Source organism: Sphaerodactylus townsendi, linkage group LG01, assembly GCF_021028975.2.
Source record: "Sphaerodactylus townsendi isolate TG3544 linkage group LG01, MPM_Stown_v2.3, whole genome shotgun sequence".
Classification (NCBI taxonomy): Eukaryota; Metazoa; Chordata; class Lepidosauria; order Squamata; family Sphaerodactylidae; genus Sphaerodactylus; species Sphaerodactylus townsendi.
Window position 1 is genome coordinate 103,756,530 of NC_059425.1, and position 24,472 is coordinate 103,781,001.

The window sequence follows — 24,472 nt, forward strand, 5'->3', positions numbered from 1 at the left end:
TTTGTATCCCATCTTTGCTATTTCTTCCAAGATTGCTTACAGACACTACTATAATGCCAAGCAACATAGTTAACATAAAATATAATTATTATATAAAAATAATTCACAAACTCACACATCTGCCAATTTTTTTAAAATTACTATTCAGCTAAACGCAATATACCTAGACTTGTCAGGTCTGGAATAAGAAATACTTGTAGAATTTGGGGGTGGAGCATGGAACGGAAGGATTTGGAGAGGAGAGGTAGCTCAGTAGGGCATAATACCATGAAGTCTACTCTCCAAAGTAGCCGTTTTCCTCCCAGGGAAACTATTTTTGGTCATCTAGAGCTCAACTGTAATAGTGGGAAATCTCCAGGTGCTACCTGGAGGTTGACAACTACACACACAACACTCAGAATCTTCTGAAAAAGATGAACACTTATAAAAAGATGAAGCCTTATAAAAAGCTTTCTTAATTTTCTCTGGTAATCCATTCAACAATACAAGGGCAACAATTTAAAAGACTTGGGAGCAACAACTGAAAAGGAAAATTGCTGCAAACTATACAGTTGGGGTTACTGCAAACTCCTGGCAAGCTAGAATAGGCATGACCCCTCTGCCCCATCACACATTTACTTTTGGCAGACTATTTTAGCCCCCTGCTAATGTGAGAACAACCAAAGCAATGTAACTCAGTCTGTGGCTCTCACAGAGTCACATTCAAATTTACTATAATCCAAAGTAGTCACACATGACTACTGTACATCCTGTGTGCTTCCCCACTAAACACACGCAGTAATATAAGATATTATCAATATTAAATATATATAACCTTTTTAATTAGCAGAGTACTTCTGAGCATGTAGGGTTGTCTTTCTCTGCTACTGCTGAATTTTACGCAGCCCTTATGTATCTGGGGTGAGGAGAAGGACTTCCATCTCTGCCTTCTTATTTTCTCCTCAGAAGAACAGCATTTCAGGTGAGTAAATGCCCAGGTGTTCAGAGGAAAAGCAAGCTGGCCTGTACAGAATGTGAGTAAAACCACTCCATTGTGGCCAGCTTCATTTTTTTCCTGCATGGTGCCATGTTAGTGGTTTTATTCTCTTTGCCCTGGGGCCAGCTTGCTGTCTTCGGGAAAGCTTGCCTGGGTGCTGAGATAAGAATGTGAAGGCTATGAAGAATAGATGGGGAAGGGTTACTGAAGATGATCGACTAAGGATGAGTGCCATATTGGGGAATGGTGCTCGGAAGAGCCACATGTGCCTCCCAAGCCACTGAGTAAGTATCACTGGACCAAAGCCATGACTGTCATAGCCACACAGAAGTTACGGTAACTAGACCACAGGGCCCATGACTGTATCCAAGTATATTTGCTTTCTGGGCTTTTTAAAAGTTTGTGATTTATGTCTATATGAAAGCAATAATTGTTGAGGAATAAACTTGTAATATCTAAAGTCATACTGACTGTATATAAGGAAAATGTTTAAAAACTCAGTATAATCAATATTAAAAACAACAAAGGAGCACATTATTGTTATTCTATCAGCTATACTGAAAGTACATTGCAAATGCTGCTGAACATAAATGCTGAAACAATATGCAGTGTGCGTATTGGGAGGGGAAGATGGAGGTGTGCATATTTGACATTTGAGAAAAATTACAAGCATATAAAGCTGTCCGTACTGGCATGACATGACAAGCTGTCCTAGCTAAAACAAAGAAAAACCCAAGTTGGATAATTTCTGTTTGGGTATCTATGACATTGACATGTTTTTTCTACTAAATTGTGAGAAGCCCTAAGGGTCACACAACCAGGTTTAATTTCCTTTGGATGAGAAAGCTCCAAGAATACCATGGATGTATCTTTGTAATATTAATTTTATTTACAAAAAATATAAAGCAATCACAGCAGACGCTTAGCTTCTTTCTGAAACTCTAAGAAAGAAGAATCCTGTAACCACTTGGCAGTTTGGCCCACAGCTACATTGCTTTTAGTGTATTTCAAATAAAAGATGGACTTACATGGGATACAGAAGTCTTCCTTTAGTGTTCCTGTTTCAAGGAAAATATACTTTCCAAGGGTCAAATTAATTGTGGCACATTCTGTACAATAAAGCCTGAATTTCATGCACTGGAAATGAAGCAAGGTGAAGGAACTCTCCATTTCTGATAGCCAAAAAAGAGTAAAAAAATGTTCACAAAAAAGCACACAAAAGATTGTATCCATACTTCTCTGCAGATATTCAACTTGCCAATTGCTATTCAAAAATTTGACATTAAAATGGTACTATTCTACTTTTTGAAGAGGCTAAGAACTTTTACTGAAGTTTCAAAATATACCAATAGAGAAAATTACAAAACGGAAATATTCAGCCTCCACTGTCCCCTCCCAACATTTTTTCACTAAAAGTTATAGTTACCCTATAAAAACATCTGGTTTCAGGAGAAATTACTGTATAAGATACATTAATGTATGCTGCTGCTATGCAATCAGACAGCGAACAGCTTGCAACAAAAGCTATATTTGTATAGGCTGTGCCCATCTCAGAAGGTGTCACAGATATAGAAATATTAGTGTCTATATCTATTTCAGTTGAGAGGAAAAATGGTAGATGAAAGGACTGAATTCAACTTTGTTTTTATATTTGTATTTAAAAAATTCAGCCAAGGCAACAGGCTCGACAAACTTCAGATTATAATTATTATTGCATTTGGGTTTCAAATTTAAGGATATTTGCTTTAGAAGCAAGTTTCACTGCTTTGCAATCATTATTGAAATTACAACGAAACTTAGGTACAAGCCAAGTTCAAGCATTTACTTTCCTCAAACCAAAGTCTGGTGTCTAGCTGGGCAATGAAGTCACTGGAGACAAAATTCCAAATACAAGGGAAGTCTACACTTACAGGTTAGAATTTCAAGTAAGGATTTCTGAAACTATGAAACAGGCATTATAAGTAGATGAAACTTTAATCAAAAGCAAAGCTTTTTAAAGTGTCAATCACTTTGACAACAACTTTATTTTTGTATCTGAATATTGGTAGTGCTATTTGCATTTATGAACAGCAAACAGTGCTTTTGCTCGGTCAGCAGCTTGATTTCAGAATTTTAAAAATAATGTTTTTGGGGGGGGAGCCTTTACACAGGCACTGCCACCAAATCGATGCCAGCTTCCATCCGTTGCCGATCAAATTTCCCGTGCTGCTCCAAGACGCCTTCTACCTCCTTCCATCACTTTGTGGAGGCCAGGGGACACGCCTTCCAGCCTCTGACCCCAGAGGCGGCGCTCTGGTCACTGGGGTGTATCCCCTGACCTCCACAAAGCGACGGAAGGCAGCAGGAGGTAGGAGGCATCCAGGAGTGGTGCAGCCTGTGTGAAGGCTGTGCTGCCAGCTGCGGAGCCAGCCGGGCTGTTCATGTGAATGGCTTGGGGGGGGGGGTGGGGGGGGGGGTGGGGGGGGGGGGGGGGGGGGGGGGGGGGGGGTGGGGGGGGGGGGGGGGGGGGGGGTGTGGCGGGGGGGGGGTGGGGGGGGGGGGGGGTGGGGGGGGGGGGGGGTGGTGGGGGGGGGGGGTGGGGGGGGGGGGGGGTGGGGGGGGGGGGGGGTGGGGGGGGGGGGGGGTGGGGGGGGGGGGGGGTGGGGGGGGGGGGGGGTGGGGGGGGGGGGGGGTGGGGGGGGGGGGGGGTGGGGGGGGGGGGGGGTGGGGGGGGGGGGGGGTGGGGGGGGGGGGGGGTGGGGGGGGGGGGGGGTGGGGGGGGGGGGGGGTGGGGGGGGGGGGGGGTGGGGGGGGGGGGGGGTGGGGGGGGGGGGGGGTGGGGGGGGGGGGGGGTGGGGGGGGGGGGGGGTGGGGGGGGGGGGGGGTGGGGGGGGGGGGGGGTGGGGGGGGGGGGGGGTGGGGGGGGGGGGGGGTGGGGGGGGGGGGGGGTGGGGGGGGGGGGGGGTGGGGGGGGGGGGGGGTGGGGGGGGGGGGGGGTGGGGGGGGGGGGGGGTGGGGGGGGGGGGGGGTGGGGGGGGGGGGGGGTGGGGGGGGGGGGGGGTGGGGGGGGGGGGGGGTGGGGGGGGGGGGGGGTGGGGGGGGGGGGGGGTGGGGGGGGGGGGGGGTGGGGGGGGGGGGGGGTGGGGGGGGGGGGGGGTGGGGGGGGGGGGGGGTGGGGGGGGGGGGGGGTGGGGGGGGGGGGGGGTGGGGGGGGGGGGGGGTGGGGGGGGGGGGGGGTGGGGGGGGGGGGGGGTGGGGGGGGGGGGGGGTGGGGGGGGGGGGGGGTGGGGGGGGGGGGGGGTGGGGGGGGGGGGGGGTGGGGGGGGGGGGGGGTGGGGGGGGGGGGGGGTGGGGGGGGGGGGGGGTGGGGGGGGGGGGGGGTGGGGGGGGGGGGGGGTGGGGGGGGGGGGGGGTGGGGGGGGGGGGGGGTGGGGGGGGGGGGGGGTGGGGGGGGGGGGGGGTGGGGGGGGGGGGGGGTGGGGGGGGGGGGGGGTGGGGGGGGGGGGGGGTGGGGGGGGGGGGGGGTGGGGGGGGGGGGGGGTGGGGGGGGGGGGGGGTGGGGGGGGGGGGGGGTGGGGGGGGGGGGGGGTGGGGGGGGGGGGGGGTGGGGGGGGGGGGGGGTGGGGGGGGGGGGGGGTGGGGGGGGGGGGGGGTGGGGGGGGGGGGGGGTGGGGGGGGGGGGGGGTGGGGGGGGGGGGGGGTGGGGGGGGGGGGGGGTGGGGGGGGGGGGGGGTGGGGGGGGGGGGGGGTGGGGGGGGGGGGGGGTGGGGGGGGGGGGGGGTGGGGGGGGGGGGGGGTGGGGGGGGGGGGGGGTGGGGGGGGGGGGGGGTGGGGGGGGGGGGGGGTGGGGGGGGGGGGGGGTGGGGGGGGGGGGGGGTGGGGGGGGGGGGGGGTGGGGGGGGGGGGGGGTGGGGGGGGGGGGGGGTGGGGGGGGGGGGGGGTGGGGGGGGGGGGGGGTGGGGGGGGGGGGGGGTGGGGGGGGGGGGGGGTGGGGGGGGGGGGGGGTGGGGGGGGGGGGGGGTGGGGGGGGGGGGGGGTGGGGGGGGGGGGGGGTGGGGGGGGGGGGGGGTGGGGGGGGGGGGGGGTGGGGGGGGGGGGGGGTGGGGGGGGGGGGGGGTGGGGGGGGGGGGGGGTGGGGGGGGGGGGGGGTGGGGGGGGGGGGGGGTGGGGGGGGGGGGGGGTGGGGGGGGGGGGGGGTGGGGGGGGGGGGGGGTGGGGGGGGGGGGGGGTGGGGGGGGGGGGGGGTGGGGGGGGGGGGGGGTGGGGGGGGGGGGGGGTGGGGGGGGGGGGGGGTGGGGGGGGGGGGGGGTGGGGGGGGGGGGGGGTGGGGGGGGGGGGGGGTGGGGGGGGGGGGGGGTGGGGGGGGGGGGGGGTGGGGGGGGGGGGGGGTGGGGGGGGGGGGGGGTGGGGGGGGGGGGGGGTGGGGGGGGGGGGGGGTGGGGGGGGGGGGGGGTGGGGGGGGGGGGGGGTGGGGGGGGGGGGGGGTGGGGGGGGGGGGGGGTGGGGGGGGGGGGGGGTGGGGGGGGGGGGGGGTGGGGGGGGGGGGGGGTGGGGGGGGGGGGGGGTGGGGGGGGGGGGGGGTGGGGGGGGGGGGGGGTGGGGGGGGGGGGGGGTGGGGGGGGGGGGGGGTGGGGGGGGGGGGGGGTGGGGGGGGGGGGGGGTGGGGGGGGGGGGGGGTGGGGGGGGGGGGGGGTGGGGGGGGGGGGGGGTGGGGGGGGGGGGGGGTGGGGGGGGGGGGGGGTGGGGGGGGGGGGGGGTGGGGGGGGGGGGGGGTGGGGGGGGGGGGGGGTGGGGGGGGGGGGGGGTGGGGGGGGGGGGGGGTGGGGGGGGGGGGGGGTGGGGGGGGGGGGGGGTGGGGGGGGGGGGGGGTGGGGGGGGGGGGGGGTGGGGGGGGGGGGGGGTGGGGGGGGGGGGGGGTGGGGGGGGGGGGGGGTGGGGGGGGGGGGGGGTGGGGGGGGGGGGGGGTGGGGGGGGGGGGGGGTGGGGGGGGGGGGGGGTGGGGGGGGGGGGGGGTGGGGGGGGGGGGGGGTGGGGGGGGGGGGGGGTGGGGGGGGGGGGGGGTGGGGGGGGGGGGGGGTGGGGGGGGGGGGGGGTGGGGGGGGGGGGGGGTGGGGGGGGGGGGGGGTGGGGGGGGGGGGGGGTGGGGGGGGGGGGGGGTGGGGGGGGGGGGGGGTGGGGGGGGGGGGGGGTGGGGGGGGGGGGGGGTGGGGGGGGGGGGGGGTGGGGGGGGGGGGGGGTGGGGGGGGGGGGGGGTGGGGGGGGGGGGGGGTGGGGGGGGGGGGGGGTGGGGGGGGGGGGGGGTGGGGGGGGGGGGGGGTGGGGGGGGGGGGGGGTGGGGGGGGGGGGGGGTGGGGGGGGGGGGGGGTGGGGGGGGGGGGGGGTGGGGGGGGGGGGGGGTGGGGGGGGGGGGGGGTGGGGGGGGGGGGGGGTGGGGGGGGGGGGGGGTGGGGGGGGGGGGGGGTGGGGGGGGGGGGGGGTGGGGGGGGGGGGGGGTGGGGGGGGGGGGGGGTGGGGGGGGGGGGGGGTGGGGGGGGGGGGGGGTGGGGGGGGGGGGGGGTGGGGGGGGGGGGGGGTGGGGGGGGGGGGGGGTGGGGGGGGGGGGGGGTGGGGGGGGGGGGGGGTGGGGGGGGGGGGGGGTGGGGGGGGGGGGGGGTGGGGGGGGGGGGGGGTGGGGGGGGGGGGGGGTGGGGGGGGGGGGGGGTGGGGGGGGGGGGGGGTGGGGGGGGGGGGGGGTGGGGGGGGGGGGGGGTGGGGGGGGGGGGGGGTGGGGGGGGGGGGGGGTGGGGGGGGGGGGGGGTGGGGGGGGGGGGGGGTGGGGGGGGGGGGGGGTGGGGGGGGGGGGGGGTGGGGGGGGGGGGGGGTGGGGGGGGGGGGGGGTGGGGGGGGGGGGGGGTGGGGGGGGGGGGGGGTGGGGGGGGGGGGGGGTGGGGGGGGGGGGGGGTGGGGGGGGGGGGGGGTGGGGGGGGGGGGGGGTGGGGGGGGGGGGGGGTGGGGGGGGGGGGGGGTGGGGGGGGGGGGGGGTGGGGGGGGGGGGGGGTGGGGGGGGGGGGGGGTGGGGGGGGGGGGGGGTGGGGGGGGGGGGGGGTGGGGGGGGGGGGGGGTGGGGGGGGGGGGGGGTGGGGGGGGGGGGGGGTGGGGGGGGGGGGGGGTGGGGGGGGGGGGGGGTGGGGGGGGGGGGGGGTGGGGGGGGGGGGGGGTGGGGGGGGGGGGGGGTGGGGGGGGGGGGGGGTGGGGGGGGGGGGGGGTGGGGGGGGGGGGGGGTGGGGGGGGGGGGGGGTGGGGGGGGGGGGGGGTGGGGGGGGGGGGGGGTGGGGGGGGGGGGGGGTGGGGGGGGGGGGGGGTGGGGGGGGGGGGGGGTGGGGGGGGGGGGGGGTGGGGGGGGGGGGGGGTGGGGGGGGGGGGGGGTGGGGGGGGGGGGGGGTGGGGGGGGGGGGGGGTGGGGGGGGGGGGGGGTGGGGGGGGGGGGGGGTGGGGGGGGGGGGGGGTGGGGGGGGGGGGGGGTGGGGGGGGGGGGGGGTGGGGGGGGGGGGGGGTGGGGGGGGGGGGGGGTGGGGGGGGGGGGGGGTGGGGGGGGGGGGGGGTGGGGGGGGGGGGGGGTGGGGGGGGGGGGGGGTGGGGGGGGGGGGGGGTGGGGGGGGGGGGGGGTGGGGGGGGGGGGGGGTGGGGGGGGGGGGGGGTGGGGGGGGGGGGGGGTGGGGGGGGGGGGGGGTGGGGGGGGGGGGGGGTGGGGGGGGGGGGGGGTGGGGGGGGGGGGGGGTGGGGGGGGGGGGGGGTGGGGGGGGGGGGGGGTGGGGGGGGGGGGGGGTGGGGGGGGGGGGGGGTGGGGGGGGGGGGGGGTGGGGGGGGGGGGGGGTGGGGGGGGGGGGGGGTGGGGGGGGGGGGGGGTGGGGGGGGGGGGGGGTGGGGGGGGGGGGGGGTGGGGGGGGGGGGGGGTGGGGGGGGGGGGGGGTGGGGGGGGGGGGGGGTGGGGGGGGGGGGGGGTGGGGGGGGGGGGGGGTGGGGGGGGGGGGGGGTGGGGGGGGGGGGGGGTGGGGGGGGGGGGGGGTGGGGGGGGGGGGGGGTGGGGGGGGGGGGGGGTGGGGGGGGGGGGGGGTGGGGGGGGGGGGGGGTGGGGGGGGGGGGGGGTGGGGGGGGGGGGGGGTGGGGGGGGGGGGGGGTGGGGGGGGGGGGGGGTGGGGGGGGGGGGGGGTGGGGGGGGGGGGGGGTGGGGGGGGGGGGGGGTGGGGGGGGGGGGGGGTGGGGGGGGGGGGGGGTGGGGGGGGGGGGGGGTGGGGGGGGGGGGGGGTGGGGGGGGGGGGGGGTGGGGGGGGGGGGGGGTGGGGGGGGGGGGGGGTGGGGGGGGGGGGGGGTGGGGGGGGGGGGGGGTGGGGGGGGGGGGGGGTGGGGGGGGGGGGGGGTGGGGGGGGGGGGGGGTGGGGGGGGGGGGGGGTGGGGGGGGGGGGGGGTGGGGGGGGGGGGGGGTGGGGGGGGGGGGGGGTGGGGGGGGGGGGGGGTGGGGGGGGGGGGGGGTGGGGGGGGGGGGGGGTGGGGGGGGGGGGGGGTGGGGGGGGGGGGGGGTGGGGGGGGGGGGGGGTGGGGGGGGGGGGGGGTGGGGGGGGGGGGGGGTGGGGGGGGGGGGGGGTGGGGGGGGGGGGGGGTGGGGGGGGGGGGGGGTGGGGGGGGGGGGGGGTGGGGGGGGGGGGGGGTGGGGGGGGGGGGGGGTGGGGGGGGGGGGGGGTGGGGGGGGGGGGGGGTGGGGGGGGGGGGGGGTGGGGGGGGGGGGGGGTGGGGGGGGGGGGGGGTGGGGGGGGGGGGGGGTGGGGGGGGGGGGGGGTGGGGGGGGGGGGGGGTGGGGGGGGGGGGGGGTGGGGGGGGGGGGGGGTGGGGGGGGGGGGGGGTGGGGGGGGGGGGGGGTGGGGGGGGGGGGGGGTGGGGGGGGGGGGGGGTGGGGGGGGGGGGGGGTGGGGGGGGGGGGGGGTGGGGGGGGGGGGGGGTGGGGGGGGGGGGGGGTGGGGGGGGGGGGGGGTGGGGGGGGGGGGGGGTGGGGGGGGGGGGGGGTGGGGGGGGGGGGGGGTGGGGGGGGGGGGGGGTGGGGGGGGGGGGGGGTGGGGGGGGGGGGGGGTGGGGGGGGGGGGGGGTGGGGGGGGGGGGGGGTGGGGGGGGGGGGGGGTGGGGGGGGGGGGGGGTGGGGGGGGGGGGGGGTGGGGGGGGGGGGGGGTGGGGGGGGGGGGGGGTGGGGGGGGGGGGGGGTGGGGGGGGGGGGGGGTGGGGGGGGGGGGGGGTGGGGGGGGGGGGGGGTGGGGGGGGGGGGGGGTGGGGGGGGGGGGGGGTGGGGGGGGGGGGGGGTGGGGGGGGGGGGGGGTGGGGGGGGGGGGGGGTGGGGGGGGGGGGGGGTGGGGGGGGGGGGGGGTGGGGGGGGGGGGGGGTGGGGGGGGGGGGGGGTGGGGGGGGGGGGGGGTGGGGGGGGGGGGGGGTGGGGGGGGGGGGGGGTGGGGGGGGGGGGGGGTGGGGGGGGGGGGGGGTGGGGGGGGGGGGGGGTGGGGGGGGGGGGGGGTGGGGGGGGGGGGGGGTGGGGGGGGGGGGGGGTGGGGGGGGGGGGGGGTGGGGGGGGGGGGGGGTGGGGGGGGGGGGGGGTGGGGGGGGGGGGGGGTGGGGGGGGGGGGGGGTGGGGGGGGGGGGGGGTGGGGGGGGGGGGGGGTGGGGGGGGGGGGGGGTGGGGGGGGGGGGGGGTGGGGGGGGGGGGGGGTGGGGGGGGGGGGGGGTGGGGGGGGGGGGGGGTGGGGGGGGGGGGGGGTGGGGGGGGGGGGGGGTGGGGGGGGGGGGGGGTGGGGGGGGGGGGGGGTGGGGGGGGGGGGGGGTGGGGGGGGGGGGGGGTGGGGGGGGGGGGGGGTGGGGGGGGGGGGGGGTGGGGGGGGGGGGGGGTGGGGGGGGGGGGGGGTGGGGGGGGGGGGGGGTGGGGGGGGGGGGGGGTGGGGGGGGGGGGGGGTGGGGGGGGGGGGGGGTGGGGGGGGGGGGGGGTGGGGGGGGGGGGGGGTGGGGGGGGGGGGGGGTGGGGGGGGGGGGGGGTGGGGGGGGGGGGGGGTGGGGGGGGGGGGGGGTGGGGGGGGGGGGGGGTGGGGGGGGGGGGGGGTGGGGGGGGGGGGGGGTGGGGGGGGGGGGGGGTGGGGGGGGGGGGGGGTGGGGGGGGGGGGGGGTGGGGGGGGGGGGGGGTGGGGGGGGGGGGGGGTGGGGGGGGGGGGGGGTGGGGGGGGGGGGGGGTGGGGGGGGGGGGGGGTGGGGGGGGGGGGGGGTGGGGGGGGGGGGGGGTGGGGGGGGGGGGGGGTGGGGGGGGGGGGGGGTGGGGGGGGGGGGGGGTGGGGGGGGGGGGGGGTGGGGGGGGGGGGGGGTGGGGGGGGGGGGGGGTGGGGGGGGGGGGGGGTGGGGGGGGGGGGGGGTGGGGGGGGGGGGGGGTGGGGGGGGGGGGGGGTGGGGGGGGGGGGGGGTGGGGGGGGGGGGGGGTGGGGGGGGGGGGGGGTGGGGGGGGGGGGGGGTGGGGGGGGGGGGGGGTGGGGGGGGGGGGGGGTGGGGGGGGGGGGGGGTGGGGGGGGGGGGGGGTGGGGGGGGGGGGGGGTGGGGGGGGGGGGGGGTGGGGGGGGGGGGGGGTGGGGGGGGGGGGGGGTGGGGGGGGGGGGGGGTGGGGGGGGGGGGGGGTGGGGGGGGGGGGGGGTGGGGGGGGGGGGGGGTGGGGGGGGGGGGGGGTGGGGGGGGGGGGGGGTGGGGGGGGGGGGGGGTGGGGGGGGGGGGGGGTGGGGGGGGGGGGGGGTGGGGGGGGGGGGGGGTGGGGGGGGGGGGGGGTGGGGGGGGGGGGGGGTGGGGGGGGGGGGGGGTGGGGGGGGGGGGGGGTGGGGGGGGGGGGGGGTGGGGGGGGGGGGGGGTGGGGGGGGGGGGGGGTGGGGGGGGGGGGGGGTGGGGGGGGGGGGGGGTGGGGGGGGGGGGGGGTGGGGGGGGGGGGGGGTGGGGGGGGGGGGGGGTGGGGGGGGGGGGGGGTGGGGGGGGGGGGGGGTGGGGGGGGGGGGGGGTGGGGGGGGGGGGGGGTGGGGGGGGGGGGGGGTGGGGGGGGGGGGGGGTGGGGGGGGGGGGGGGTGGGGGGGGGGGGGGGTGGGGGGGGGGGGGGGTGGGGGGGGGGGGGGGTGGGGGGGGGGGGGGGTGGGGGGGGGGGGGGGTGGGGGGGGGGGGGGGTGGGGGGGGGGGGGGGTGGGGGGGGGGGGGGGTGGGGGGGGGGGGGGGTGGGGGGGGGGGGGGGTGGGGGGGGGGGGGGGTGGGGGGGGGGGGGGGTGGGGGGGGGGGGGGGTGGGGGGGGGGGGGGGTGGGGGGGGGGGGGGGTGGGGGGGGGGGGGGGTGGGGGGGGGGGGGGGTGGGGGGGGGGGGGGGTGGGGGGGGGGGGGGGTGGGGGGGGGGGGGGGTGGGGGGGGGGGGGGGTGGGGGGGGGGGGGGGTGGGGGGGGGGGGGGGTGGGGGGGGGGGGGGGTGGGGGGGGGGGGGGGTGGGGGGGGGGGGGGGTGGGGGGGGGGGGGGGTGGGGGGGGGGGGGGGTGGGGGGGGGGGGGGGTGGGGGGGGGGGGGGGTGGGGGGGGGGGGGGGTGGGGGGGGGGGGGGGTGGGGGGGGGGGGGGGTGGGGGGGGGGGGGGGTGGGGGGGGGGGGGGGTGGGGGGGGGGGGGGGTGGGGGGGGGGGGGGGTGGGGGGGGGGGGGGGTGGGGGGGGGGGGGGGTGGGGGGGGGGGGGGGTGGGGGGGGGGGGGGGTGGGGGGGGGGGGGGGTGGGGGGGGGGGGGGGTGGGGGGGGGGGGGGGTGGGGGGGGGGGGGGGTGGGGGGGGGGGGGGGTGGGGGGGGGGGGGGGTGGGGGGGGGGGGGGGTGGGGGGGGGGGGGGGTGGGGGGGGGGGGGGGTGGGGGGGGGGGGGGGTGGGGGGGGGGGGGGGTGGGGGGGGGGGGGGGTGGGGGGGGGGGGGGGTGGGGGGGGGGGGGGGTGGGGGGGGGGGGGGGTGGGGGGGGGGGGGGGTGGGGGGGGGGGGGGGTGGGGGGGGGGGGGGGTGGGGGGGGGGGGGGGTGGGGGGGGGGGGGGGTGGGGGGGGGGGGGGGTGGGGGGGGGGGGGGGTGGGGGGGGGGGGGGGTGGGGGGGGGGGGGGGTGGGGGGGGGGGGGGGTGGGGGGGGGGGGGGGTGGGGGGGGGGGGGGGTGGGGGGGGGGGGGGGTGGGGGGGGGGGGGGGTGGGGGGGGGGGGGGGTGGGGGGGGGGGGGGGTGGGGGGGGGGGGGGGTGGGGGGGGGGGGGGGTGGGGGGGGGGGGGGGTGGGGGGGGGGGGGGGTGGGGGGGGGGGGGGGTGGGGGGGGGGGGGGGTGGGGGGGGGGGGGGGTGGGGGGGGGGGGGGGTGGGGGGGGGGGGGGGTGGGGGGGGGGGGGGGTGGGGGGGGGGGGGGGTGGGGGGGGGGGGGGGTGGGGGGGGGGGGGGGTGGGGGGGGGGGGGGGTGGGGGGGGGGGGGGGTGGGGGGGGGGGGGGGTGGGGGGGGGGGGGGGTGGGGGGGGGGGGGGGTGGGGGGGGGGGGGGGTGGGGGGGGGGGGGGGTGGGGGGGGGGGGGGGTGGGGGGGGGGGGGGGTGGGGGGGGGGGGGGGTGGGGGGGGGGGGGGGTGGGGGGGGGGGGGGGTGGGGGGGGGGGGGGGTGGGGGGGGGGGGGGGTGGGGGGGGGGGGGGGTGGGGGGGGGGGGGGGTGGGGGGGGGGGGGGGTGGGGGGGGGGGGGGGTGGGGGGGGGGGGGGGTGGGGGGGGGGGGGGGTGGGGGGGGGGGGGGGTGGGGGGGGGGGGGGGTGGGGGGGGGGGGGGGTGGGGGGGGGGGGGGGTGGGGGGGGGGGGGGGTGGGGGGGGGGGGGGGTGGGGGGGGGGGGGGGTGGGGGGGGGGGGGGGTGGGGGGGGGGGGGGGTGGGGGGGGGGGGGGGTGGGGGGGGGGGGGGGTGGGGGGGGGGGGGGGTGGGGGGGGGGGGGGGTGGGGGGGGGGGGGGGTGGGGGGGGGGGGGGGTGGGGGGGGGGGGGGGTGGGGGGGGGGGGGGGTGGGGGGGGGGGGGGGTGGGGGGGGGGGGGGGTGGGGGGGGGGGGGGGTGGGGGGGGGGGGGGGTGGGGGGGGGGGGGGGTGGGGGGGGGGGGGGGTGGGGGGGGGGGGGGGTGGGGGGGGGGGGGGGTGGGGGGGGGGGGGGGTGGGGGGGGGGGGGGGTGGGGGGGGGGGGGGGTGGGGGGGGGGGGGGGTGGGGGGGGGGGGGGGTGGGGGGGGGGGGGGGTGGGGGGGGGGGGGGGTGGGGGGGGGGGGGGGTGGGGGGGGGGGGGGGTGGGGGGGGGGGGGGGTGGGGGGGGGGGGGGGTGGGGGGGGGGGGGGGTGGGGGGGGGGGGGGGTGGGGGGGGGGGGGGGTGGGGGGGGGGGGGGGTGGGGGGGGGGGGGGGTGGGGGGGGGGGGGGGTGGGATCTCCTGAGGCCGCTCGCACGCTTGCGTGCGAACGGCCTCCGCCCCCACGCCGGCAGAATTCTTGCCGGCGTGGGGGCGCCTGGGGGGCCGTGCGGAAACGGCCTAATAGTATATTCTATTAAAAACAAATGCTACCAAGAAGTTTAAAAAATGTCACTCTATTTTAAGTAAATATAGTATATAGTTTATGGAATAAGATAATTTGTAAGCCTCAACCCCCTCCCCCCACAATTTATCACAAGGTTTCTTCCCATACCAAAAAAATGTACATTATTTAAAAAAATTAACATAGATGGATTCAACACGGCATATTTATAACAAGTTGCAGTTGTTATGAATGAACACATTTTCCTTTTTTTTCTGTTTGCATGTGTACCATGTATGCATTCGGGAAGCGATCTGAGCCCATGAAAACAATTCAGGTTATTTTTGCTCCTTTGCATGAAGATTTTTGTTTATAATACATTATTTTTGTTTATAATACATTTGTTTATAATACATATAATACATTTTTATAATACATTATAATATATTTTTGTTTATAATACATTATTTTTGTTTATAATACACGTGTAGCTGCACAGGCATACAGAAATGAACCCGCGCAGCAATGCCAATTGTTGCGCAATCCGACTGGCTGCACTTGCATAGCTTCTCATGTTCGACACACAAAATAATAAAAAAAGAGATAAAAGGACTGTCTTTTAATGGTCATGCAATAATGGATGTGTTGCTGTCGATCTGTGAGTGAAATGGCAGCAATATTCACTGCCATGGGGAGAAAACCTGCTTGGGGGATTTGTGAAATGTTGGGCGCTCAGAGAATCAGCCTATCACATATTGAACGACCTGCACAAACTGGCAGCTGGGCAGATTCTTCTTAAAATGGTGGACAGTGGCAGGAGCTAAAGTGAGAGGGTGGCAGGAAGGAAACTAAAGTGTATCCTGCCTGTTGTGTTCATGTGGGAGTGCTTTCAACCCAGGATTTTGGATAAAGATTGCTGGTTTAGTGATTTTTTAAAAACCTGAGTTGAGACAAATATGGCAGGCTTGAGCCATTTTGGGGAAGAGACCTGTGCGAAGTTCTTCCCCAAAATGCTATATATAATGTCCTGGAGACAGAATCTACCATAGTGATATTTTCCTAGTGTCCCATTGCAAACCCTCACAGACATATATGTGCCTGTAATTTAGAATTAGCAGTGGCATGGGGTTCAGATATTACAAAAAATTGTGGCTTGTCATACGAACGGTCCTGGAGTACCCAGACATTTTGAAGAGACCAAGTGATAGGGCATGCAAGATACAATAATTCCATGATATACTTCCTACAGGACTGCATTTTCTCCTGACTCTTTAAGGTGGCAGTGGTGGCAAACATACAAAATGTTCCATTGTTGCTTGAAAAAGATACAGAACTATTACTGTGGCCACTCCTCCCAGCCTTAAGCCCTATGGCACATCTGAACATGCTTGCTCCTTTACTACATGCACTCTCATGGCTCCAACTTCTGGCTTGATATGTTTGCAAGGCAAATTGGATAATGCCCTTCAATTTGGTGAGATATTTTCATTTAAAGTAGAAAAAAGGACATTTAAAAACCTACCACTTTTACCTTTGCTGCTAGTTCTCCCCACCACAAATGTACCAATAAGAAATCAAACTGGGAAAAAATGCTTCCAACAATATTGCAATCATTAATATTTTTATTTGTTCATAGTTTCACCTGTTCCAAAATGCGGAGAACATAATACAGTGAGAATAGTGTGCAGAAAAAATACATCTCTGGAAGACTAGAGGAAGAGGCGCATAAATTTGCAGAAAAGTTACAATTAGTATTGCCATGGACTGCAGCTTTATTAAGACACATGTAATGCAGTAGGACCAGGTGTGGCTACAAAAGGGGAAAAAACTCATTTGCTGTAGGAAGAAGTGCCTACAGTGCAATAGCTAGCATTAATGCCTCTGAGTCAGTCCCATATGCCATTGTTTCTGTGTAACACCAGGGGGCAACCCGCTGTTAGGCAGTGCCATATGACTACTTCTGCCTTGGCTAAGTATTCTGAAATTGTGATTAACTCACCAGCAAGCTGCAATTCAGATGCTATTATTACTTGAACCTCTTTACAGTGATGCAAAATACAGCACAACCATACATACTGTGGAGGGGTGGGAGGCATTTCCCAGCTCCCTAAATGATACAAAGCATCAAGTTTACATGTGTTTTCTTTCACCAGGTTACCCATTTGCAGAATGCTGCCTGTTCCTATAGAACACAAGTCATTGTTGTTGGGGATGATGTGTTCCTAGGGTGGTAATCAGACTTAAAAAGAATCCACTGTATTCCTGTTCTTTTCCCTTCACAAATAACACTTGCACTTCCAAGTGCTTGTTAGGTATGCAGTTGAGGATTCTGTAATTAGCCTTTTAACATGCAAGTTTATATTAAGGCAAAAAATGAGGCGGGGAAGGAAAGTCATACAACTCCTTTAGTTTATGCCCTGATTATTAGACACTAACAATTTTTAGTAGGAACACATGGCTTTAAGCAGCAAAATTAGATGCTCTGAGAAAGAAAAATTGATGCTAAATGAGACTATTGTGAAATCACTTAAAACAGAAATAAAAGCTACAAGTTACCTCCTTGGTTTATTATATCAGTGAAAGTGTTTAATTAGTTCAGAAATACAACTTCCATCTCTAATATTATTACTTGAAAGTTCATCCAATCCCATGGATGTTATGTGGGCGGCAGGACAGTTAAAAGCATTTTTTTAAAGTCAAGGACTTTTTTTTTTGCACAACAAATGAAGAAAGAGTGACTCCTGCATGGGAGAGAAGGACGGCAGCAACATTTCTCACCCACACTGATCTTTGTGTATTCAGTAGACTGTGAGCATATCATATGCATCTACAAACCATACATGATTAGGCTCTGTATACACAATCAAACAACCTATTCACATTCACAGCTAGTACATGAGTACAGTTTTCAAAGGAAGTTCTAGAGATTCCATTTCACATTTTAAAACTCTGACTAAACTCTCACCCACACCAACCTGTCAATAATTTTTCCTTCACAATATCTCCACCAAAGGGAGAGAGTTCCAGAAATCTACAGCAATCTCCAACAGCATCTCTTCTTAAATATATATCCTTTTCATAAACACCTCAAATTAGAAATAAGTTTCAGTGAGGCATTGGTCCCAATCCAAAGAATGCTTGAGTCCCGTTGAAATCAGAAGTCTAGCTAGGTTTCCTTAGACTGGGGCATTATTTTAAAGAATATTTAGGACTGGAGCATTTATAGACTTGTCCAGCTTTGCTGCAGACTCAGATCAAGGGACCCTCTCTGTCAGCATGCAGACATGACCCAGGTTCCTCCTGAGCTACCTCTGATCACTAGTACAGTGCTTATACTGCTTGAACTTCACACCCACCATTAGACATTAGAGTTGCCAAGCTTCAGTTGGCACCTGGAGATCTCCTGCTATTACAAAAATCTCCAGACGATCAAGATCAATTCACCTGGCCCGCTTCTTTGATCCTTCCCAGCCTTGATGATGTTTGTTGCTCCTTCCACCTTCCCACTGCAGTTGGCCTCTGCAGCACACCACCCAGTCTTTGTGCTAATCTCTTCTCCATCTCCCCAGCTGCTGATTTTTAAATATCTTATCTGGCAGGCTGGACCCCACACTCTTGACAGTGGCAGCACATCTCTTCAGTCCCAGTCATTGTTTCTTCCAACCAGCCACAGGAGGTGTTCTGCCATGGTTCAGGTCTTGTGGGCTGGTATGCTGGCACAGTACTGTACTGTTTAATAATTAAGAGGAAGCCATTTACCTAAGAAATTATAACAAAACTTGAAGGCTCAAGCCCTGTTTACAAGTGGCAGGAAACATACATAAAAAGTGTGTATGGTGTACACTTGATTATTCTTTGTACATGCATTGAATAATTCTCTTGTTATATTCACCACATGTATAACTGAAAATATAATTGAAACCCCACATTTACCAGATCCTGGTTTCCTCGGTTACTGCCAACATTATACATTACTTTGTAACAGCTTCTGTTTAGACTCTATAAATACCCACAAACACCACTTCATATGTAATTAGAGTATTTCTTCAGTTTTGCAAAACTGCAGTGTCTACATTCTGTTATTAAAGTTACGATGTTTTCTAGCAGGAAAGAATTGTTTGGGGGCATTTCTTAAACCATAATCTTCATATATTAGTATGACATATAGATAGGCCAGACTTGCTCAAACTAGTCAGACCTTGGAAACGAAGCAGGGCCATACCTGTTCAAGATTTTGATGGGAGATCACCAACAACATCCAGGGTTCTTGGGCAGAAGCAGGCAAATGGCAAATCACCTCTGTTCATCTCATGTCCTGAAAACCTCTGGGGATTGCCATGAATCAGCAGCAACTTGATGGCACTTTCCACCAAGGTAGAGGGTATTTGTGTATGTATGTTAAAAGGGAGGAAACGATAATGAAATGGAGCCTAATAAGTTGAAAGGATGCCTAATGAATACAACCATACCTTTGGTATACATCAAACTACAGAACAACAATTCCAAAGTCAGCATATTCATTTATAAGGGCCAGTATTGCATAGTGGATAGAGTGTTGGACTGGGCAGGGGCTTATTTATGATAAATAGAGCCACTGGCAACCCTGCTGAGGCACACCTCTTGGCTTTTTAATAATTAAGCCACAAGCAAAACCTGTTGTAGCAAGCAAGAGTTGCACTTATTTCTTTCCTCGTAGGAGGAACTTCTTTTAATCATCTGAAAACAAGACTCTGCATCCCCAATACTGGCCCCTCTCCCCCTCCCCAATCTCAACAGAAAGAGTTTGATCATTTTGACACAGAATGCCTTTTCCGTACCAATTACGGGAAAGAAATGAAAGCTCCCCTTATGTCCGGCTCCGCATCTTGTCCATCAGAGCTTTCTATCCAAAGGGAGGAGAATCACTTACAGACTTTACTCCTGCCTAACTGAATTGAAACTGTGTGATCAGAGCTCATGCAAAACTCCAATTGTGATGGGAACCGACATGCCACTTCTGTTAGCCACAGAGCCAATGGTACCTTTGTGTTTCTGTAGATCCTGGTAGGGCAGGACCAGGCCTGGTGAGGTGGGGCGAGGGGAGAAGTGGGTGGGGACAGGGTGATTTTCACGCCCCCTAGGCATGGCCCCATGTCCCCTTGTAGCTCTGCCACTGCTGAAGTGAGATTCAAAACATTATCTGTACTATAGGTTCTGTAGGATAATGAATTGGTAGCACAAACAGGAAAGTTATCCTTCACAGCGTACCTCAAATGTACCTTTATAGTTCACTACAGTTATTTCAAATATTATTTCAGTTTAGAATGGATACTTTAGCTGAATCAGTGGCGTATTTGCCTAGGGACAGTGGGTACCCTCTGTCCCGCATGCACCATTGACCTGGTCACATGGGGGGTGCAAAATCGGCCCCCCATGTGACCAGGAAGACGTCAAGGTAGCAGGAAGTCCTGCTGCCTTGTCGTCTTCTGGTGCCTTCAGCCCTACCCATGTCCTCCTGGATACCCCCAAGCCCCGCCCCCTCCTGGCTGCTGGCTTGGAGCTGGCCACCAGGAGGGGGTGTGACTTGGGGTGGGGCCAGGGTGGACCCCACCCCAGGTGTAGTGGGGGGCACCCAAAGGACAGATGTCTCTAGGTATGCCTATGAACTGAATGCTTTCATGTAACTGTCATGTAACCGGTATGCCTATGAACTGAATGCTTTCATGTAACTGTCTAAGACTAAAGTTTATTTTAAGACAAAAAGTGAGGTGGTGGAAGGAAAGTGATATGGCTTCTCCAAAAGTATCACTCACAAACTGAAACAATGCTAGCTATTGAACCATTTTCCCTTCTCAATTCATTCATATGGCAGGCAGCAATGGCTCATTTGACATCAGCATGTGCAGGAGGGATGGTGACAGCAGCACTATCTCTCGTCCCCATATCTGAAAAGCTAGTGTTTGAACATAGCCCAACTTGCACCTCAAACCCTCATCCATCTTACGCTCACTTCTTGTCAACCTTTTTCTTTGTTTTCTCAACCAGATGATGTAGATAAACCTTTCAGTGACAGATGGAAGTTTTCCAAACAATTTGTTTAATTTACCCCTCAGCAAACTCTGTGTGTTTCAGACAGCCAAGAGCCCAGCTCTGGCTGGCATGAGATATATTGGCTTGGCATAACAACAAAAGGACAAGGCTGATTCAAAATGGATACACGTTTATGTTCCTGTGCATTATCAACAGCAAAATTGTAAAGAACTCTTTCGATTTAAAAGCACAGTGGGAATATGCACCAGGCTACTGGTTTCATTTAGTGTTCCCTCATCGGTCCCTTCTCCCTGATCAATATTTTAAATGCTGTTTTTATGTCTTTGTATGGATTTTAGCTTTGTTTTTAATTGTTTTAATAATGTGTGAGATTTGTAAAGGTTTACTTTAATTGTTTAAAATGTGGTTTTATTATAGATAGTTTAATCTGTTGCTGGTGTGAGGGTGGAAAGGTGGGCCATAATTTTTTAAAATGAAAATAAGTAAATAAACTGAATGAAAGTTATTGCCACTTGCTATCTAAAGGTGGATAACACAGATATAATGTGGCAAAATATTTTAACTGCATTCATTCATCACTAAACAAATTGTTAGGTGAACATTATGGGAATTACCAAAAAAACCAACCCTGGTAATATATTGTTTATTAATGTGTTATGCCACCCTGTCTTCTCAGATCAAAGATACTCCCAATGTTTGGCAACTGAGGGCAGGCTTAAATATTTAGTAGAAGTAAATAAAATATCCATGGTGCACAAGAGTCAATTTAGACATCATATGAGACCATAATGTGCACTAACCTTAGGCCTGTTCTGCCCAGGCCATATAGACCAGCATGGGGCCGGTAAAAACGCCGTTGTGGGTGAGAAGATCGCACAGTTGCTGCTGCTGCAGTGCAGCACTGGCAGCATCCCCCCCCCCAATGGCGTTTTTCAACAAGTCTTTTTGAAAACCCTGGCTTCCATCCGGTGCTGAATGAATGGCATTATGTGGAAGCCGGCATTTTCCCCACACTGCTCCTGGTCCCCTTTTAGCTCTGGGAGCATACGAACCGCCCAAGGGAGTGCACCGGCATAGTCTATGCTGGTGCACCCTCGCTTGTGTGGCCCATGCGGAAAGGGCCATAGTCTGAAAGCACAAACCAAGCAAGCCATAGTTTAAAGTTGCTTGTTTGCTTTCATTTTCTGAATTAACATTCATCTTCACAAATTCACTCCCATTTCCATGGTGCAGCAGCCTTTCAAGGTAGAGTGACAACTATAACTATTATACGTGTTTCATGCAAGGGACCTCCAGTAGGGACCCTCCGAAGATCAGAGGGTCGTAACAGGGCAATATGAGGAGATGTGGTCCCTCAAGTATGCAGGCCCAAGGCCGCTTATAGCCTTAAAGGTTAAAACCAGCACCTTGAACATGACCCAGAACTCGATGGGCAGCCAATGAATTTGGTATACGACCTGAATGATCCGGTTCTGGCTTGAGGTCCCTGTAAGGCAGTGGTGGCGAACCTATGGCACGGGTGCCAGAGGTGGCACTCAGAGCCCTCTCTGTGGGCACACGCAAACAGAGTCCCCCCCCCCCTAGGCTGGCCTGGGCCGCTGGGCTCGATTATTAGCATTAAACCTAAGACCTACTTTTTGGGAAGCAGTGTAGGTAACCCTGTTAAGTGCTGTTAAACCCCACTGATTTTCATGTAAAGAACTAAAGCGCCATCCTTTACCTGGGAGTAAGCTCGGTTGCTGGCAATGGGGCTTGCTTCTGAGTAAACCCTCCTAGGGTTGTGATTCACCCATTGGAAGAGTTGCACGGTTGCTTCAAAGCCAAGCCACTGACTACCACCAAGCTTACTCTCGAGTAACGCACGCCTTGGAGCCAACTGTTTTTTCTAGACTAAAGCCTCAGTATTCAGGTTAAATTGCCGTGTTGGCACTTTGCGATAAATAAGCGGGTTTGGGGTTGCAATTTGGGCACTCGGTCTCAAAAAGGTTCGCCATCACTGCTGTAAGGAGTCTGGCTGCTGCATGTTGTATGAGTTTTAATTTCCAGATCACAGTCAGAGGCAGGCCAGCGTACAGCAAGTTACAATAGTCAAGCCTGGAGGTGACCATTGCATGGATGACTGTGGCTAAGTCTCTATGGGAGAGGTACAGGGCCAGTAGCCGTACCTGACAAAGGTGATGAAATGCTATCCGAGCCGTTTGAGCCACCTGGGCCTTGAGCAATAGTGCCGGGTCCAGGGTGACACCCAGGCTTTTGACGGCCGAGGCTAAGTGCAATGCCTCGCCATCCAGTGTAGGCTGACAAAAGTCCACCTGATGTTCTCCGTAACCCAACCACAGCACCTCTGTCTTCATAGGATTTAAATTCAGTTGGCTCGCTCTCAACCAATCAGCAACGGCTTCCAAACATTGCTGGAGTACTCCAGGGGCCGATGACAGGCTGCCCTCCATCATGAACACGAGCTGGGTGTCATCTGCATATTGGTGGCACCGCAGCCCAAAACTCTGGACCAAACTTGCCAAGGGTGCATGTAGATATTAAAAAGCATCTGTTTGTTGGTTCAGACACCATGCCAAATAACAGTTCTCAACTGGGCTTTCAAGAGATGTCTGAACTGAAGCTCTATAAACACGCTGCTGTCAGGAATTTCAACTGGCAACTCTTTGGACCACAAGAAAAGACTTTGAATATCTGAAATCCACAGTATAAATATAGAGGAATGAATGAACTTATATTTAGATACTTCCAATAGTCCATCAATCTAAGATTCACAGCAATGTCTTCTTAAGAAACACAGAATCCTTATCTGAGTTCAAGAGGGGACAGAAGAGTACACAACACTGTTTTAAGATAGATTCTGCATGACAGCTCAAGTAAGAAGAGGAGGACAACTAAAATAATTACTATAGTGGAAGGATTACATCAGTGTTGGTACCTTGTGAATCATCCACTCTACAGGCACAAGGTCTTTAGTTAAAGGTCACTGTCTGATTTCATGGGTAAAGTTGATGGAAACCATGATTCACTTTTAGATAGCTTTTGACCCACTATAGTTTAATCAATTAAAATCATATTTATGTGATACCTTATAAATCCTGCCAGTGAATTTGAAAAAACAGCATAAGCATGAATAACAAAAATGACACAATGCTTAGCGGCACCTAGTTTCTCTGAAAAATCAATAGAAAGAAGCAAACACTTGTCCGAAAAACAGAATTAAAGAAAGTCCAGACAGTTCATTTTATTAAATGTTAACCCACACATATAGCATATTCCCAAAATACTCAGGCCAATAATTTGTATTAATATATAAACATATGCAGGATTACATTCACAGAATCTTTTCACAGTGCTGGTAATGTAAAATCGCTACAGGATTACTTTCCTGTCATGAGACAGCTGGATTTGTGTTGCCCTGCATAGTAAGCAAATCAGAAGACACTCTGGGCTGTTCTGTATCCTAAGATCTGGGATGCTTCAGCCTACCCAGACAGGTCACCAGCTGCTTCTCTTAACAGGACTGTAAAAGTTCCCAAAAGTAGACTGGGGCTTTTACCTTATCAATAACTGTCTGAGCCTGGCTCTTCTCTCATCATCTGTCTACGTCAGCCCTAGCACAAACAATACATCATGAGCCACCCCCTGGGCACTGAGGACTCTGATGTAGAGCCTAGAGACACAGTGCGTTCAGAGCTCACATATGGAATGAGAATACTGTGATCAGGAGAATTAGCTAAGATTGAGTGTAAAATCCCATTTCACATCAGAATATTTTGACCTAAGACATAAAAATGTGCATGAAGTTCTTGTCATTACTCTTCTATATGAAAACTTGATTTTACATAACTAATGTCTTAACTAGTTGGTTTATATACTTATTTATTTAAATAGTGCTTTTAGAAGTAATAATGAAGAGAAGCTGGAGAAAAGTTAGGCTGCTATTAGAAATTAGCTTGCTGTTGTGATGATGACTAACAGGGTTCCCATATGTTATATGTTACAACACTTTTGCCATAGCTTTAATAAAATTATGAAAAAATATGTAGATATTTGGAATAGGTTTTATGGTAGCAGTAATTAGAAAAGTGGTCATTAAAATAAGAAACCCAGAAAGCTAAGAAATGAGCAACTCCTACATTTCTCTGCTGGCTCTTATAGCACAAGTACATTGGTTGAGGCCTAGTGCAAGAATAAAGTAACCTACTCCCACCCTGTCCTGCTCTAAGATAACACCTCTTTTACAGGTGTACCACTGCCTCAACTACTATAACCTCACAGGTCAGAGGAGCCTACCACTGAGGGAAATATCCACAGCAAGTCAAGAAAATTATTTTCTCTTTCAAAGGCTCAGATTTCTATCAGGTGCCACTTTATTTTACTATTTTGTGTTAATAAAACTTTTATATCCTGCCTTTTCTTTTGGTTCAAGGCAGCTCATTTTAGCTAAAACTATACTCATTTACAGTAGCAAGATTTACTTTATGCATTTGGTAACATGGTTCTGATTCACAAAGCTAATGTGTTACTTTTTATGGTGCCACAAGACTCTTCTTTTCTTTGTTTTCTGCATCAAACTAATATGACTAACTCACTGGAATAAGCAGTTAGATTGCAAAGACAATACATTTGGTTGTAGAGATCTCCACTTGTTAAGAAATTAAAGATTAATGCAGACATTTGTGGTACGACCTATTACTGATCAGCATAGCAAATACCCCATCTAGTGAGTCAATTCTGCACAGCACCCTTTCTATGCAGTTTCACAGAAAATATGTTCCATGTGAAGGCTGCAGTTTGCCTATTCACATTCACAAACCCACTTTCTCTTCCAGAGCGTGGGGAAGTGACAGACTTCACAAACAATTTAATACAAAAACAGAAAATATATGTAACTGAGAAAAGTGCATAACCTAAGGTCATTTTCTTATAAATGATAACTGCGA

The 24,472-nt window shown here is 62.5% G+C and overlaps 1 protein-coding gene across 1 annotated transcript; it reads right to left on the reverse strand.

Annotated features, from left to right (window-relative positions):
• Positions 1–1,078: 1,078 nt before the first annotated feature.
• Positions 1,079–21,979, reverse strand: LOC125437632 (leucine-rich repeat extensin-like protein 3). The gene is made up of 3 exons (XM_048505410.1): positions 21,695–21,979; positions 3,457–4,263; positions 1,079–1,153 (listed from the first exon to the last, which is right to left on the reverse strand). The coding sequence occupies exons 1-3, from the start codon at positions 21,977–21,979 to the stop codon at positions 1,079–1,081; spliced, it is 1,167 nt and encodes a 388-aa protein (XP_048361367.1).
• Positions 21,980–24,472: the final 2,493 nt, after the last annotated feature.